Raw genomic sequence first — 17046 nt, 5'->3', positions numbered from 1 at the left:
TAATATCATTAATTTCGATTTGATTTGAACAATCTATATAACCAAGGAAAAAATTACCGCTGTAGATGCCAGTATTGAAACATTTGATTCTTCACACAGAAAAAACTATATTCAATTTTTTTGGAAAATGAAATTTCACTCGCGCGAAGAAAGTTAGTACCTTGGTATTTTGTGCTCCTTGCCCCATGATGGAGTGAATAAGGAGACAAGATATAAGGAGAAGAGAAGTAACAAAAGCAGCCATATTTATCACACAGGTTTTGTTATGACTTTTTAAGAAACATTATTGTTTATCCAGTTTTGTGAGACTCTTTATGAAAGAAGGTCAGCGCTGTTCTTTTCTCCAAAGATTCAATAGATCAATAAAATCAATACAAATATTGTAATAATACATGTTGTTAATTAAATATGATTAAATAGATGACATGATTAAAAAATATAAAGTAAAATCTGTGTAATACATAATTTAAAAAGCAATTACAATAAATAAATGATAAGATAAATACATGATATTTATAGAAAAGATTGTATCAATTTTGATATTGGCTTTAAGAAGATGAGGTCATTGAGATGCCATATATTTTCTTATCAATATTCAGAATACATTTGTTCAGTATGGGTAAAAAAAAGAGGAATATTGTTTCGAAAAAGGTCTTTATTCACTTATATTTATAGCCAAAAAACGTATGTCGATATACACAGTTTTGCCTTAACCATATAATATCGGCCACCATGTCCCACCAAATCCTCCACCAAATCCTCTGTGAATAAATCCAGGCTCAGCTTCGGGTTCAGCTACTGGGCTCCTCTTTCCTCGGTAGCCTCCGTATCCGAATCCGTGGCCTCCAAATCCTCCACCAAATCCTCAAACCAATCCTCCACCAAATCCTCTGTGAATAATCCAGGCTCAGCTTCGGGGTTCAGCTACTGGGCTCCTCTTTCCCTCGGTAGCCTCCGTATCCAAATCCGTGGCCTCCAAATCCTCCACCAAATCCTCGGTGGAATCCAGGATTAGCTTCGGGTTCGGGTTCAGCAACAGGACCCGCTGCTACTACCCCGAAAAGGACCAAGGCTAAAGTGGCAATAATCATCTGAAAATAATTAAAACTTGTAAAATACCTGTTTAGCAATCCCTTCAAAAAGAAAATATTTTTCAAATTAACTTAAATGACTTTTTAGTCTCTCTCTCTCTCTCTCTCTCTCTCTCTCTCTCTCTCTCTCTCTCTCTCTCTTACTTTGGATATCATCGTGCAGTGCTTGATAGCCGACTGTGTTGAAAGGAACTCAGGGATCCCCTTATATACTGACTGAAGAAGGTCAAATGTCTTTCAGACGGAATTGGAAGTTCATGAGGGAAACAACCACGTCATCGTGAGTCAAAAACAATGATTAGTGTGACATATACAGTAATTTTTTTCACTTTTCTGCAGATTTCCTGGAAAAAGAATTTGAACTAATTCGTCTTTAAGGTATCCTGACCATATAATTGAGAAAGCAATTCACAAACCAAACGTAATTTCCTACCGACCCCCTCAAGACAAGACCAGAGAGACACCCAACAATAAAATAAAAATTCCACACCTGGACAGGATTAAAACGGTGACCCAAACTCTCGGAAAATCTAACCCCTTTCCTTTTACTTACCCAAACACCTTAACCAAATCCCTGATGTCCAACAAAAGATATCCCCCAAGGACACAGGTGTTTATGAATTCCCTTGCCTGGACTGTCACCAATCTTACATCGGTTTTACAAGAAAATCACTTCCCCAGAGAATAATTTAACATAAATGGTCAGTTAGGTATGGACAACAGAACTCAGTTATTTTCAACCATATAAATGAACATAACCAAAGAATAAACTGGAATTTGTCACGTATAATTTATAGCAGCAACTGTCGGTACAATTGTCAGATGATAGAATCGGCCTTAATTAAATAGACAGGTAATGAATATCTCAAATGGTCCATGGGATTCAGATGTCTTTGATAAAGTTTTCATTCAACCAACACTTAAGAGGGTTAAAGAAGGGTTGTCAGTGGGAATGACCTAAATTGGCTTACCTCTGGATGGATCTCTTGGTATAAATACTACCTTTTCTGTAACTTTTCTTATTCATCTAATTGAAGAGAGACAGCATTCTCTAAAATTTAGTATTTTCTCTCTATATTTTTGCATTTTATGTGCTACTTTTATTAGATGGAATTCTGTTGTAACAGAACATTTTCACCAGTCATATATATATGTGTATGTTTTAATTCATTATATGTATAAATTTGTATACATGCAAAAACAAATAAACAAGTAATATATATATATATATATATACATATATATATATATATATATATATATATATATAATATATATATATATTGTTATGACCACTTTCTCCATGACAATGAGATTCATAAGATATTTAAAGAAATGGGCCTGGAATGGACTGATGGACTGCTACAACCAAAAGAGTGGGTGTAAAAGAAAATACTCAAGTACCTTAGCCTAGTTTATTATACACAAATTATGTTACATATGTACAGTGAGTACAGGTTTTAGAAAGCAGACAAAGAAATAAATTACAGTTATCACAATTATGTAAAATAAACTCCCAATAAGTTACACTTAAATTCCTTAAAGTTCCAAAGCATCAATTGACAAAAGAAAATCTAAATCGGCAGCAATACTATTAGTTACAATAAAACCAGCAGTAATAATAACAAACAACACTTAAAGTAGACAGCAGAATACAATGCAATAATGAAAGATGGCATACAGTGCATAAAAGAAGAGCCACATTCTTGGCTCATTACCAAACAGATACTAGTAAACATACAAGAGCCATACACTTGCTCATTAACAACCAATACTAGTAAAAATACAAGAGCCATACACTTGCTCATTATCAAACAATACTAGTAAAAATACACTGAAATCTGTAAGAACCACAATCCAAAATTCTCGAGGCCGACCATTGAACATCACTATGTTCAATGCGACAGCTTTGAAGCTGCCACAGAAGAATACTTCTTCTGAACAGGGGGCTATGGGTTAGCCACCACCTCGTCCTCAGGAACTGGATTGATGTCATCCTCAACGATCGACAACTGCTGCACCAAAATCCATCACCAGCAACGAGATGATCCTCCAAAACTGCTGCTGCTGTGGACTCAACAGAACATTGTTGAGAACCTGCCGATCTGCTTTCCAAAACCTGACTGACTCTTGTCACTCACAACGTGACAAAAGTAAATTAGCCTCCCGACTAAAAGAAGACAGGGCAGTTAAAAAATTGAAAATAGGTTGTTTTAAAGTCAAACAACCTGACAATACACACACACACACATACACACACCACACACATATATCAATAATTATATTAGATATATATATATATATATATGTGTGTGTGTATTATATATATATATATATATATATATATATATATATATATTATATATATAGTGCATTCTGTTTTTTCTAAGATTATTATTACTATTTATTATTTTTATTATTTGTATTATTATTTTTTTAATTGTATATCACAGTCATCCTATTCGACTGTGTGACTTATATAGTGTGGGATTCCGGGTTGCTTTCTGCCTCTTTAGGAGTCCATCACTTTTCTCAGTATGTGCTCTGTTTCTAGCAGCATACTCTACTGCATGAGTCCTGGGACTACTTCAACATCTAATTTTTCCAGGTTCCCTTTCAGGGATCTTAGGATTGTGCCTAGTTTTCCTATGATTAAGGGAACATTTTTCGCTGGCACATCCCATATCCTTCTTCTTTCTGTTTTCACGTCTTAATACTTATCAATTTTTTGCTTTTTTTCTCATTTAATCTGGTGTCCCATGGTATTGATTTTGTCAATCAACGTCATGCCGGTATACTGGAACGTATCACCCTATCTGTTCTGATACCATAGTCCCAGAGGATCTTTGCCTGATCGTTTTCTGTCGTCTTCACTGATTTTCAGATATTGCCCCAGCACTCTGCTCTACATTGTGACGCAGTCCTGACGCAGTCCTCTATGCTTAGTAGTCCTCTTTCTCCTTCCTTTCGTGTTATGTATAGTTTGTATTTGCTCTTGGGTGTAGTGCTTTATTTATCTCCTTGTCTTTCCTAGTTTTCTGGTCTATGCTGCGGAGTTCAGCTTTTGTCCATTCCACTACTCCTGCGCTGCATCTGATAACTGGTACTGCCCCTGTGTTTATGGCTTTCATCATAATTCCGGGAAAGTTTCATAGGGCGGTGGTTAACCCAGCAATGTTATATGGAACAAAAACAGCAAGTAAGAGGAAAACAGAGGAGAATAAGATGGATTTAGCATAAATGAGAATGTTGGGATAGATGGTTGCGGAGTTACGGAGTAAGAAGGGAAGATAGGGCGAGTTAGAAATGGAGTTATTATAAAGCAGGAATCGACAAAGGTTGTTGAAATATTGAAAGAAAAACAGGAAGGAAGGAAATTACAGGAGGGCATGGCTGTTCGATGGAGGAACATCTGTTACGAAGAAATACGGAACATCATGTTTGGAAGACAGGACGATGGAAAATGGAAGTGAGGGGAAGGGAAAAAGGAAGAAACGGGAAGAAATCAAGAAAGAGATGGCATGATTTATGTAGGGGAAGATTATGTTATGGAAAACGTATTAACGAGAAACGAAAAAAATTGCTCAGCGACCAGAAATCGATGGACACGCCTCATTCTCAATGGCGACCCCATGAAAATGGGTTAAAGCTGGAAAGAAGAAGAAGACAAGAAGAAATCAAATTAGCCGGCCGTTGAGGTTTGGGATTTGAGGGTATCGCCTTAAGTCTCTGCAATATATTCTTATTTCCTGATCATGTTCTTTTCGTCTCTTGGTGTTTCTTTATAATTCCACTGATTCTATTATTCCCAGGTTATTTGTACCTTCCTCATCTGCATTTCATGTTTTCATTTATTCCCATTCTGGTAGTTTCCATCCCTTCAGTCGTTGTCAACTTTGCCTTTTCTATTTTGATTCGGTCGGACAATTTTCTATTCCAAAGCTCCATCCTGATGTCCCTAAGGTACATAATCCTTACAGTTGCTGGATTAGGGCATTTAATTTAATTATTATTTATTGTTAATTTATTATTATTCGTCAAATAACAATTCATTCCCTATTCATATGGAAACAAGCCCACCAATGGCAATTTGACTTGAAATTCCGAGCTTCCAAAGAATCTGGTCTTTTTTTTTTTTTTTTTTTTTCTTTTTTTTTTTTTTTTTTTTTTTTCCAATTTTCATTTCAAAGAAGTAACAGAAAGAATAGATGAGTTGGTTTTGAAAAAAAAAAATAAACCCAATTAATAAAACAAGCAGGCATCGAGTTTTGATTTTTTTACTCGTGAGGTAAAACTAGTTTCCATCGGCAAGAATGAAGAGAGAGAGCAGAGGTTTTGTTATGACTTTTTCATAAACATTACTGTTCATACTGTTTTGTGGACTGCTTTTAATGAAAGTGGTTCAGCGCTGTTCCTGTTTTCTCCAAAAAGAGTTCAATAGGATCAAATAAAGAAAATCAATATCAAATATTGGTAATAACTACATGTTGTTACAATTAAAGATGACGAAATAGATGAACAGCGGATTAAAAACAAAATACCAAAGTAAAATCTGTGTAAAACATAATTTAAAAAGCAATGCACACTAAATAAAATAAATAAGGATGAATTCATTTATACGTTATAGAAAAGAAAAAATTGTATCAATTCCGATGTTGGCTTTAAGAAGATGAGCGGTCATTGAGATGCAATAATCAATTTTCTTATCAAGTCATTCGAGAATGTCATTTTGTTCAGTATGGGTAAAAAAAAGAGGAATATTGTTTTCAAAAAAAGGTCTTTATTCACTTAATATTTTTATTTAAGGCCAAAACATATGTCCGGATCTACACAGTATTTTGCCATTTAACCATAAATATCGGCCACCAATATCCACCAAAATGCATCCACCCCAAATCCTCCAAATCCTCCACCCCGAAATCCCCTGTGAATTAATCCAGCTCAGCTTCGGGTTCAGACTACTGGGCTCTCCTTCTTTCCTAACAGGTAGCCTCCGTAATCCGAAATCCGTGGCCTCCAAATCCTTCCCCACCAAATCCTCCAAATCCTCCACCAAATCCTCTGCTGAATAAATCCAGGACTCATAGCTTCGGGTTTCAGTCTTACTTCGGGCCTCCTCTTTCCTCGGTAGCCTCCGTATCCCGAAATCCGCGGCCTCCAAATCCTCCACCAAAATCCTCCAAAATCCTCCACCAAATCCCTCGGTGAATAAATTCCAGGCTCAGCTTCGGGTCAGCTTTACTGGGCTCACCTCTTCCCTGCGGTAGCCTCCGTATCCAAATCCGTGGCCTTCCAAATCCTCCCCACCAAATCCTCCAAATCCTCCACCAAAATCCTTCGAGTGGACAATTCCAGGATTAGCTTTCGGGTTCGCCGGGTATTCAGCAACAGGACCCGCTGCTACTACCCCGAAAAGGACCAAGGCTAGAAAGGTGGCAATAATTCATCTGGTAACCAAAAATTAAAACTTGTAAAATAATACCTGTTTACAACTCCCTTCAAAATTTGAAAAATATTGTTTTCAAATTAACTTAAAATGACTTTTTAGGTTTTTGACTCTCGGCTCACTCTCTCTCTCTCTTCTCCTCTTACTTTTGGATATCATTCGTGCAGTGCTTGATAGCCGATCCTGTGTTTCAAAAGGAACTCAGGGATCCCCTTATTTATAACTGACTGAAGAAGGTCAAACCGTCTTTCAGACGGGAAATTTCGAAGTTCATGAGGGCAAACAACCACAGTCATCGTTGAGTAAAAACAAATGATTAGTGGTTGACAGTTACAAGTAATTAATTATTCAACTTTTCACTTTTCACCGTTTTACTTAGGTTTGGCATAATGTAGTTGCCATTGTATATATTAGTATATTATTGCATATATAATATATATATTTATAATATATAATTATAATATAATATATATATTATATATTCTGGTTTTTTGAACTAGTGGCTCACAACCCAATTCGGGTTCGGGAGGGGATCAATTTTCATAGGGTCGTAGGGACAACAGGAAACAAATTTATTCATGCTTTCAGTGTATTTCAGCTGAACTTAATTGAAGTTAAATTCTATTTTTAAACCCCATATTAAATAAAAAATTACTTATGTAATTTGCATTATTTCAATTCTTTTCCCCCCCCACCCCCCACATCCTTTCCAATCCTCCCGTGGAACCCACCTTAATTGTGCCATGGATCACCCAATTACTTTAGTTTGTTTTTTGAATGAAGAGCTGTCATGCCATTATTATTTTTCAGGACTACCATACTTACACCCGAATGCGGGTGGTAGTATGTGGATAGGTCCTATTTAGTCCTGTTTTTAACCATTTATAAACATGAAAATACCATTTAAAACTACTGTAATAAATTAAATGCCAATAAAAACCCAAAACCATGCGAAGGATGATGATTTGTAGATGATATTATAACATTTTGGGATATAATAGATGGGGGCAATTTAAAAAAGTTTAATTTCCTTTCAAAATTAAAGCACATTAGTGGCCCAGCATCCAAATTTAAAGTTGAATGAGAAAACAGACAACAAAATTCTTCTTTATTGATGTTTTAATTATTAGAGACACCGACAGAATGCAAATTTAGCCTTGATACAGAAACCAAGGTTTCTAAATTTTCATTACATCACTACCTTTAGCTTTAGTTTTCACGACATACGCCTATTAAGATAGGGGCTAGCCAGTAAACCTGTTTCTTTAGGAGCCTAATGAATTTTGTCTCCCAGATTTTCCTTGGAAAAAGAATTTGAACTATTCGTCTTTTAAGTATCCTTGACCATATATAATGAGAAAGGCAATTTCACATACCAAAACGTATTTTTCTACGATAACCCCTCAAGACAAACCACACGAGAACCAACCAACAAAAAATTAAAAATTCCAACACCTGGACAGGATTTAAAACACGTGAACCCAAATTCTCGGAAAATCTAACCCTTTGCTTTTTACTTACCCAAACCACCTTAACCAAGAAATCCCTGATTGATGTCCACAAAAAAGACATAATGTATTATGGCACCCCATTGAAAATGGGGTTTAAAGCTGGGAAGAAAGGAGGAAGAAGAAGAAGAAGAAGAAGAAAAGAATCATATTTCCCGTCGTTGAGTTTGGACTTGATTATCCGCCTTAAGTCTTCCCCTGCCATATTATTCTTGTTCCTGATCATGTCCTTCGAATTCTTCTTTGTTTTTATATATCCAATTCTTTAACTTATTCCCAGGTATTTGTATCAATGTCCTCCATCTGTGTTTGTATTATTTCCCATTTGGTAGGTTTTCATCCCTTCAAGTCGCTTGTCACTTTGCCTTTTCGAATGCGTGATCAACGGTACATTCTTTTTCTTATTCCAAAACTCCATCCCTCGAATATCCCTAGGTACAAAATCCTTGCAGTCTGGATTAGAGGGTATCTAATATTATTGATTTTTATTATTTATTATTATTCGTCCAATACATCAAAAACCTATTCATATGGAACAAGCCCACTTGTTTCCATTCATTGAATGGAAATGGAAATGGAAAGTGCGGGTAGAAGGAAGAAGGGAAGACCAAGAAAGAGATTGGCGTGATTTATGTAGGGGAAGATATGTTATGGAAACAAAAGTAATTAACGAACAAAGATGCACAGGCACAGAAAATCGATGGACAACGAACTCATTCTCAATGGCGACCCCAATGGAAAATGGGTTAAGCTGGAAAGGAAAAAGAAGAGAAAGAAGAATCATATTTCCGGCGTTTAAGTCTTTTGGATTTGAGTAATAAGCCTTAAAGTCTTCTGAGCAATCTATTCATTTCCTGATCATGTCCTTACGTCTCTTTGTTTGGTTTTATCATATTCCACATTCTTCTATTACTCTCAAGAGTAATTTTGATATCCTGTCTCATATTGTTGTTTTGATGGTCATTTTTGTTAATTATTTATTATCTTCGTCAATACAATCAAACCCACCTAATTTCATATGGAAACAAGCCCCAATGGCATGGGCATTGACTTGAAATTCGACGCTTTCCAAAGGAATCTGGTGCTCCTATTCAAAGAAGCTAACAGAAAGAACTTGATCAGTTAGTTTAGAAAAAAAAAAAAAAAAATAAAAAAAAAAAAAAAAAACCAATAATAAAAGTAAACAGATTGAGTTTTGATTTTTACTTCGTGACGGTACCAACTTGTTCTTCGCATTAGAATTGAATTTTTTCGTTCGCAATTGGTCTTTACAAAACCCAGCATTCGGTGACGGAAGGAAATAAAACTTTGGCAAGAAAAATGAATTGGGAAGAAAGATGAATAAGAGAAGGAAAGCAATAAGTGTTTCTTACTTTATCTTTGATTTAACCCTGAGTATTAAGATACTAAGTCCAATCAATTTTTTATATTCGAACTTATTGCGTGACCAGTTTATATCTTCATTCTTCAGCAGCTCACGAAGTTTATACATTGAGTCTGTCAGAGAGAGAGAGAGAGAGAGTGAGAGAGAGAGAGAGAGAGAGAGAGAGAGAGAAGAGAGAGTCAAATAAAAGTCTCTGATGCTCCCCTGCAGCAACAGAGATTCATATATTTCCATTATTCGCATGGACCAACCACAAGACTGAATCATTTTGAGTCTAGAAAAATTGACCATGAGTCTTTCTGTGTCAAAATTTCCCTGAATGGTGAGTTTTCCGGATTTTAATTGAAGACTTCGAGCAATCCTTTTTCCATGTCATCATTTCCCTCATTAGTATTAGTACCATTAATTTGTTTGGTGTGTTTTCATTTAAATCTTCAGAAAAAAACTACAGCTTTAAATGTCACTGATGAAGTTTAAGATGCTTTACTCTCAAGGAAATTTTTTTTGAAATTTTTGGAAGAATGTGTAGGACTCTCTCAAATAGAATGAAAAAAGTGTAGCACCATGTTATTTTGTGCTTTTTTGCCTCCATAATGGATTGTAAGAGGTAGATAAGACATAAGGAAGTGAGAATTAACAGTTCCAGTCACATTTGCTCCAAAGGTATTGTTATCATCCGTTACTGTGGTTTCAAGCGTGACTCTACAAGAAAGAGGTACGGCAAGGAAGTTTTTCCTTCATGACGTCATATTCATTCGGAATTATCAGTCTGGTTTTTTAAACTCACTTCTTATTTTCCTTTTGTTAATTTTTGTTTATTATTTATCATAGTTTTTTTCTTTAATTTATATTCTCGATTTGGAAGGAAGAGTTTTATCGCTGGAGTACACGTTATGACCTTGCTTTAACTAATCTTGGTCTAACTTGGACTCACATCTTACTTTTGAGAAGTATCTAATGAAAGTGTCACCAAATGCCGCATATAAATGTTAGGTATTGTGCGTAAGACCTCATGTATTTATATCAGTGATAAAATCAATGCATCCTGTTTTAGGTCATTTGTCCTTCCTTGGCTAGAATTTTGTTCTTGGGTGTGGATATCTGCCTCTGCCAGAGATTGATCTCTTTTAGATAGAATGCTTCGTGGTGGTCGGTTTCGGTTTCCTAATATTTGCAGTTATGACTTGTGTCATCGACGGATAATCTCTTGTTTGTTGACTCTTTATAATTTTTATTTTAACAGAGATCTCCCACATTCCCAATTAATCCCTGATCTCCTTTTCCTGCAGAGAGCAACTAGATTTATTGAGCAGCAACACAAATATGCAGAAAATAAGCCTCGATATCGAACTTCTCAGCTCCAGAGGTCTTTTATCCCTCACACCGTTGGACTATGGAACGGTCTCCCTGAGGATGTGGTGCAATTAGATCCTCAAAAGTTCAAGCGAACATGGAATACTTTAGTATCCTAATGCAATACTCCTTTCATTCTAATCCTTTATATACATCTGTATGTAGTTAATTATTAATTCATTTATTCTTTTTTAATAAGAAATCTCTTTTCTCGATATTTCTCATTACCTTCTGTTATTTCTTTCTAATGAATACCATGTTCTTTGGTAGCATGAATTTCAGGTCAATGGCCTTGTGGCCTTTTTCCATATATGAATGAAAATAATAATCTAGTCATATTTTCTGATCCTTTTTTCTTGAAGAATACTTTGAAATGGATTAAGAGAAGAGAAGAGGATAGAAGAAGAAGAAGAAAACGAAGAAGAAGAGGAAAAGAGAGAGAGAAAGAGAGAGAGCGAGCAGAGGTTTTGCTATGACTTTTTCATAAAGATTGTTTATCCTCTTTTGTGGCTCTTTATGAAAGAGGTTCAGCTCTGTTCTTTTCTTCAAAGATTCTATAGATCAATAAAATCAATAGAAATATTGTAATAATACATGTTGTTAATTAAAGATGATGAAATAGATGACATGATTAAAAAATATAAAGTAAAATATGTGTAATACATAATATAAAAGCAATGACACTAAATAAATGATAAGATAAATTCATTATAGTTATAGAAAAGATTCTTTCAATTTCGATGTTGGCTTTCAGAAGATGAGGTCAATGAGATGCCAATATATTTTCTTATCAGTATTCAGAATATATTTGTTCAGTATGGGCAAAAAAAAGAGGAATATTGTTTCAAAAAAGGACTTTATTCACTTATATTTATGGCCAAAACATATGTCGGATCTTCACAGTTTTGCCTTAACCATAATATCGGCCACCATATCCACCAAATCCTCCACCAAACCCTCCAAATCCTCCACCGAATCCTCTGTGAATAAATCCAGGCTCAGCTTCGGGTTCAGCTACTGGGCTCCTCTTTCCTCGGTAGCCTCCGTATCCAAATCCGTGGCCTCCAAATCCTCCACCAAATCCTCCAAATCCTCCACCAAATCCTCGGTGAATAAATCCAGGCTCAGCTTCGGGTTCAGCTACTGGGGCTTCCTCTTTCCTCGGTAGCCTCCGTATCCAAATCAGTGGTCTCCAAATCCTCCACCAATCCGCCACAAATCCTCGGTGAATAAATCCAGGCTCAGCTTTCGGGTTCTGCTACTGGGCTCCTCTTGCTCGGTAGCCTCCGTATCCGTGGCCTCCAAATCCTCCACCAATCCTCCAATCCTCCACCAAATCCTCGTGGAACCAGGATTAGCTTCGGGTTCGGGTTCAGCAACAGGACCCGCTGCTACTACCCCGAAAAGGACCAAGGCTAAAGTGGCAGTAATCATCTGAAAAAAATTAAAACTTGTAAAATACCTGTTTAGCAATCCCTTCAAAAAGAAAATATTTTTCAAATTAATTTAAATGACTTTTTAGGCTGACTCTCTCTCTCTCTCTCTCTCTCTCTCTCTCTCTCTCTCTCTCTCTCTCTCTTACTTTGGATATCATCGTGCAGTGCTTGAGAGCCGACTGTGTTGAAAGGAACTCAGGGATCCCCTTATATACTGACTGAAGAAGGTCAAACGTCTTTCAGACGGAATTCGAAGTTCATGAGGCAAACAACCACGTCATCGTGAGTCAAAAACAATGATTAGTGTGACATTAACAGTAATTTTTTTCACTTTTTATGTCTGTTTTACTTAGGTTTGCTATATATGTATATTATATATATATATATATATATATATATATATATAATATATATATATTTATATATTACTGAAACACATATTTATATATAATAGAATATATATATATATATATATATATATATACATATATATATATAAATATATATATATTTGTATATATATATGTATATATATATTATATATATATATATATATCATATATACACACATATATATTATATATATATATTATATATATATATATATATTTATATATGTATATATACATGTATAGTTTATATATATATCATATATATATATATATATATATATATATATATATATATATATATATATATGTGTATATATATAATTCATTCTGTTTTCACTAAGATTATTATTGCTATTATTATTATTATTACTATTAGTATTATTTTTTTTAAATTGTATATCACAGTCATCCTATTCGACTGTGTGACTTATATAGTGTGGGATTCCGGGTTGCTTTCTGCCTGTTTAGGAGTCCATCACTTTTCTCAGTATGTGCTCTGTTTCTAGCAGCATACTCTACTGCATGAGTCCTGGGACTACTTCAACATCTAATTTTTCCAGGTTCCCTTTCAGGGATCTTAGGATTGTGCCTAGTTTTCCTATGATTAAGGGGACATTTTTCGCTGCCACATCCCATATCCTTCTTCTTTCTGTTTTCACGTCTTAATACTTATCAATTTTTCGCTTTTTTTCTCATCTAATCTGGTGTCCCATGGTATTGCCACATCAGTGAATGATACTTTCCTCTTGATTTTGTCAATCAACGTCATGCCCGGTATACTGGAACGTATCACCCTATCTGTTCTGATACCATAGTCCCAGAGGATCTTTGCCTGATCGTTTTCTGACGTCTTCACTGATTTGCAGATATTATGTAGGGGAAGATATGTTATGGAAAAGTATTTACGAGAACGATGCACAGGACAGAAATCGATGGAGACGACTCATTCACAATCGGCGACCCCATGAAAATGGGTTAAAGCTGGGAAGAAGAAGAAGAAGAAGAAGAAGAAGAATCATATTTCCGGCGTCGAGTTTGGATTTGAGTATCGCCTTAAGTCTATGCATATATTCTTTCCTGATCATGTCCTGGGTCTCTTTGTGTTTAATATATCCACTTCTATTATTCCCAGGTATTTGTATCCTGTCTCATCTGTGTTTGATGTTATTCCCATTTGGTAGCTTCATCCCTTCAATCCCAGTAACTTTGCCTTTTTGTATGTTGATGACGGAACATTTTTCTATTCCAAACTCCATCATGATGTCCCTAGGTACAATCCTTACAGTCTGGATTAGGGTATCTAATATTATTATTATTGTTATTATTATAATTATTATTGTTCGTCAATACATCAACCATATTCATATGGAACAAGCCCACATGGGCATTGACTTGAAATTCGAGCTTCCAAAGAATCTGGTTCTCATTTCAAAGAAGTAACAGAAAGAATAGATGAGTTGTTTGAAAAGAAAAATAACCAATAATAAATAAGCAGATGAGTTTTGATTTTACTCGTGAGGTAAATAGTTCTCGCATAGAATGAGAGAGAGAGAGCAGAGGTTTGGTTATGACTTTTTCATAAAGATTTCTGTTCATCCTGTTTCTTGACTCTTTATGAAAGAGATTCAGCGCTGTTCTTCTCTCCAAAGATTCAATAGATCAATGAAATCAATAAAAATATTGTAATAATACATGTTAATTAAAGATGATGAAATAGATGACATGATTAAAAAATACAAAGTAAAATCTGTGTAATACATAATTTAAAAAGCAATGACACTAGATAAATGATAAGATAAATTCATTATAGTTATAGAAAAGATTGTATCAATTCCGATGTTGGCTTTAAGAAGATGAGGTCATTGAGATGCCATATATTTTCTTATCAGTATTCAGAATACATTTGTTCAGTATGGGTAAAAAAAAAGAGGAATATTGTTTCAAAAAAGGTCTTTATTCACTTATATTTATAGCCAAAACATAAGTCGGATCTTCACAGTTTTGCCTTAACCATAATATCGGCCACCATGTCCACCAAATCCTCCACCAAATCCTCCAAATCCTCCACCGAATCCTCTGTGAATGAATCCAGGCTCAGCTTCGGGTTCAGCTACTGGGCTCCTCTTTCCTCGGTAGCCTCCGTATCCGAATCCGTGGCCTCCAAATCCTCCACCAAATCCTCCAAATCCTCCACCAAATCCTCGGTGAATAAATCCAGGCTCAGCTTCGGGTTCAGCTACTGGGCTCCTCTTTCCTCGGTAGCCTCCGTATCCGAATCCGTGGCCTCCAAATCCTCCACCAAATCCTCCAAATCCTCCACCAAATCCTCGGTGGAATCCAGGATTAGCTTCGGGTTCGGGTTCAGCAACAGGACCCGCTGCTACTACCCCGAAAAGGACCAAGGCTAAAGTGGCAGTAATCATCTGAAAAAAAAATTAAAAACTTGTAAAAATACCTGTTTTAGCAATCCCTTCAAAAAGAAAATATTTTTCAAATTAAACTTAAATGACTTTTTAGGCTGACTCTCTCTCTCTCTCTCTCTCTCTTCTCTCTCTCTCTCTCTCTCTCTCTGTCTCTCTCTGTGTCTCTCTCTTACTTTGGATATCATCGTGCAGTGGTTGATAGCCGACTGTGTTGAAAGGAACTCGGGTCTATATACTGAGTGAAGAAGGTCAAAACGTCTTTCAGACGGAATTCGAAGTCATGAGGCAAACAACCACGTCATCGTGAGTCAAAAACAATGATTAGTGTGACATTTTACAGTAATTTTTTTTTTCACTTTTCATGTACGTATATATTATATATATATATATATATATATAGATAATATATATATATATAGGGATATATTACTCAAACACATATATATATAAATAGAATAGATATATATATATATATATATATAATATATATATATATATTATACATATATACATATATATATATATATATATATATAATATATATAATATATATATATATATATATATATATATATACATGTATATATATATATATATATATATATATATATATATCTACTTTATTTATTAATATATATTTATAATGTTACATATTTGGTTGGGTTTGGCTAGAAAAAGTGGTTTTTAAACTATGGCTCACAACCCAATGTCGGGTTGAGGGATCAATTTTCATGGGTCGTAGGGACACAGGAAAATTATCACGCTTTCAGTGTATTTCAGTAACTTAATTGAATTATTCTTTTAACCCCATATTACTTATGTAATGTATATTCATCCTTCCCCCCCACCCCACCTCCTTCCTCCTCGTGAACCCAACCTAATTGTGCCATGGATCCCACTAGTTTAGTTTTGTGAATGAAAAGCAGTATGCATTATTTTTTTTTCAGGACTACCCCTACTACACCCGAATGGGTGTAGTATGGATAGTCCTCTAAGTCCTGTTTTAACCAATATACATATGGACTGCTTTAAAACTACTGTAATAAATGCAATAAAACCCAAAACCATGCTAAGGATGAGATATGTAGATGATATTATATCATTTTGGGATAATAGATGGGGCAATTTAAATTAATTCCTTTCAAAATTAAACGCATTAGTGACCAGTATCAAATTTAAAGTTGAATGGGAAATAGACAACAAAATTCCTTTTATTGATGTTTTAATAATTAGAGACACGACAGAATGCAAATTTACCATATACAGAAAACCAAGCTTCTCATTTTCATACATTTACTACTTTAGCTATCACGACATTCCTATTAAGAGAGGCTAGCCAGTAACCTGTTCTTAGGAGCCTAATGAATTTGTTCACCAGATTTCCTGGAAAAAGAATTTGAACTAATTCGTCTTTAAGATATCCTGACCATATAATTGAGAAATCAATTCACAAACCAGACGTGATTTTCTACCGACCCCCTCAAGACAAGACCAGAGAGACACCCAACAATAAAATAAAAATTCCACACCTGGACAGGATTAAAATGGTGACCCAAACTCTCGGAAAATCTAACCCCTTTCCTTTTACTTACCAAAACACCTTAACCAAATCCCTGATTGATGTCCAACAAAAGACATCCCCTAAGGACACAGGTGTTTATGAAATCCCTTGCCTGGACTGTCACCAATCTTGCATCGGTTTTACAAGAAAATCACTTCCCCAGAGATCAATTTAACATAAATGGTCAGTTAGGTATGGATAACAGAACTCAGTTATTTTGAACACAACCACAGAATAAACTGGAATTTGTCCCATGTAATTTATAGCAGCAGCTGTCGGAACACTAGTCAGATGACAGAATCGGCCTTAATTAAATAGAGACATGTAATGAATATCTCAAAGGGCCCATGGGATTCAGATGTCTTTGATAAAGTTTTTATTCAACCAACACTTAAAAGGGTTAAAGAAGGGTTATCAGTGGGAGTGACTTAAATTGGCTTACCTTTGGATGG

General features: G+C 35.2%; 1 protein-coding gene and 1 long non-coding RNA gene across 4 annotated transcripts in view; both read right to left on the bottom strand.

The window, feature by feature from the left end:
• Window positions 1-742: 742 nt before the first annotated feature.
• On the bottom strand, window positions 743-1272 carry LOC135221471 (uncharacterized). Of its 2 annotated transcripts, none has more exons than XR_010315972.1 (3): window positions 1236-1272; window positions 974-1091; window positions 743-864 (listed from the first exon to the last, which is right to left on the bottom strand). It is a non-coding gene; the product is annotated as an uncharacterized LOC135221471 (long non-coding RNA). The 2 variants fall into 2 exon arrangements; XR_010315973.1 differs by having other exon boundaries at window positions 744-822; window positions 953-1091.
• Window positions 1273-14545: 13273 nt separating this feature from the next.
• Window positions 14546-17046, bottom strand: part of LOC135221470 (uncharacterized) — a 6098-nt gene continuing 3597 nt past the window's right edge. The window contains exons 1-2 of one of the 2 annotated variants that reach the window (XM_064259219.1): window positions 15207-15239; window positions 14546-15033 (exon numbers count right to left, since the gene is read on the bottom strand). In XM_064259219.1, coding sequence (XP_064115289.1) covers window positions 14617-15033; window positions 15207-15218 — 429 coding nt within the window. In that variant the 5' untranslated portion in view covers window positions 15219-15239 and the 3' untranslated portion in view covers window positions 14546-14616. Of the gene's footprint in view, window positions 15034-15206; window positions 15240-17046 lie in introns of those variants that run through there. The other variant, XM_064259220.1, reaches the window with a different exon arrangement.

This window comes from Macrobrachium nipponense, chromosome 2 (genome assembly GCF_015104395.2).
Source record: "Macrobrachium nipponense isolate FS-2020 chromosome 2, ASM1510439v2, whole genome shotgun sequence".
NCBI classification, from domain to species: domain Eukaryota; kingdom Metazoa; phylum Arthropoda; class Malacostraca; order Decapoda; family Palaemonidae; genus Macrobrachium; species Macrobrachium nipponense.
Note: the sequence above shows the minus strand (reverse complement) of the source record. Positions and strands in the feature narration are given on the sequence as shown.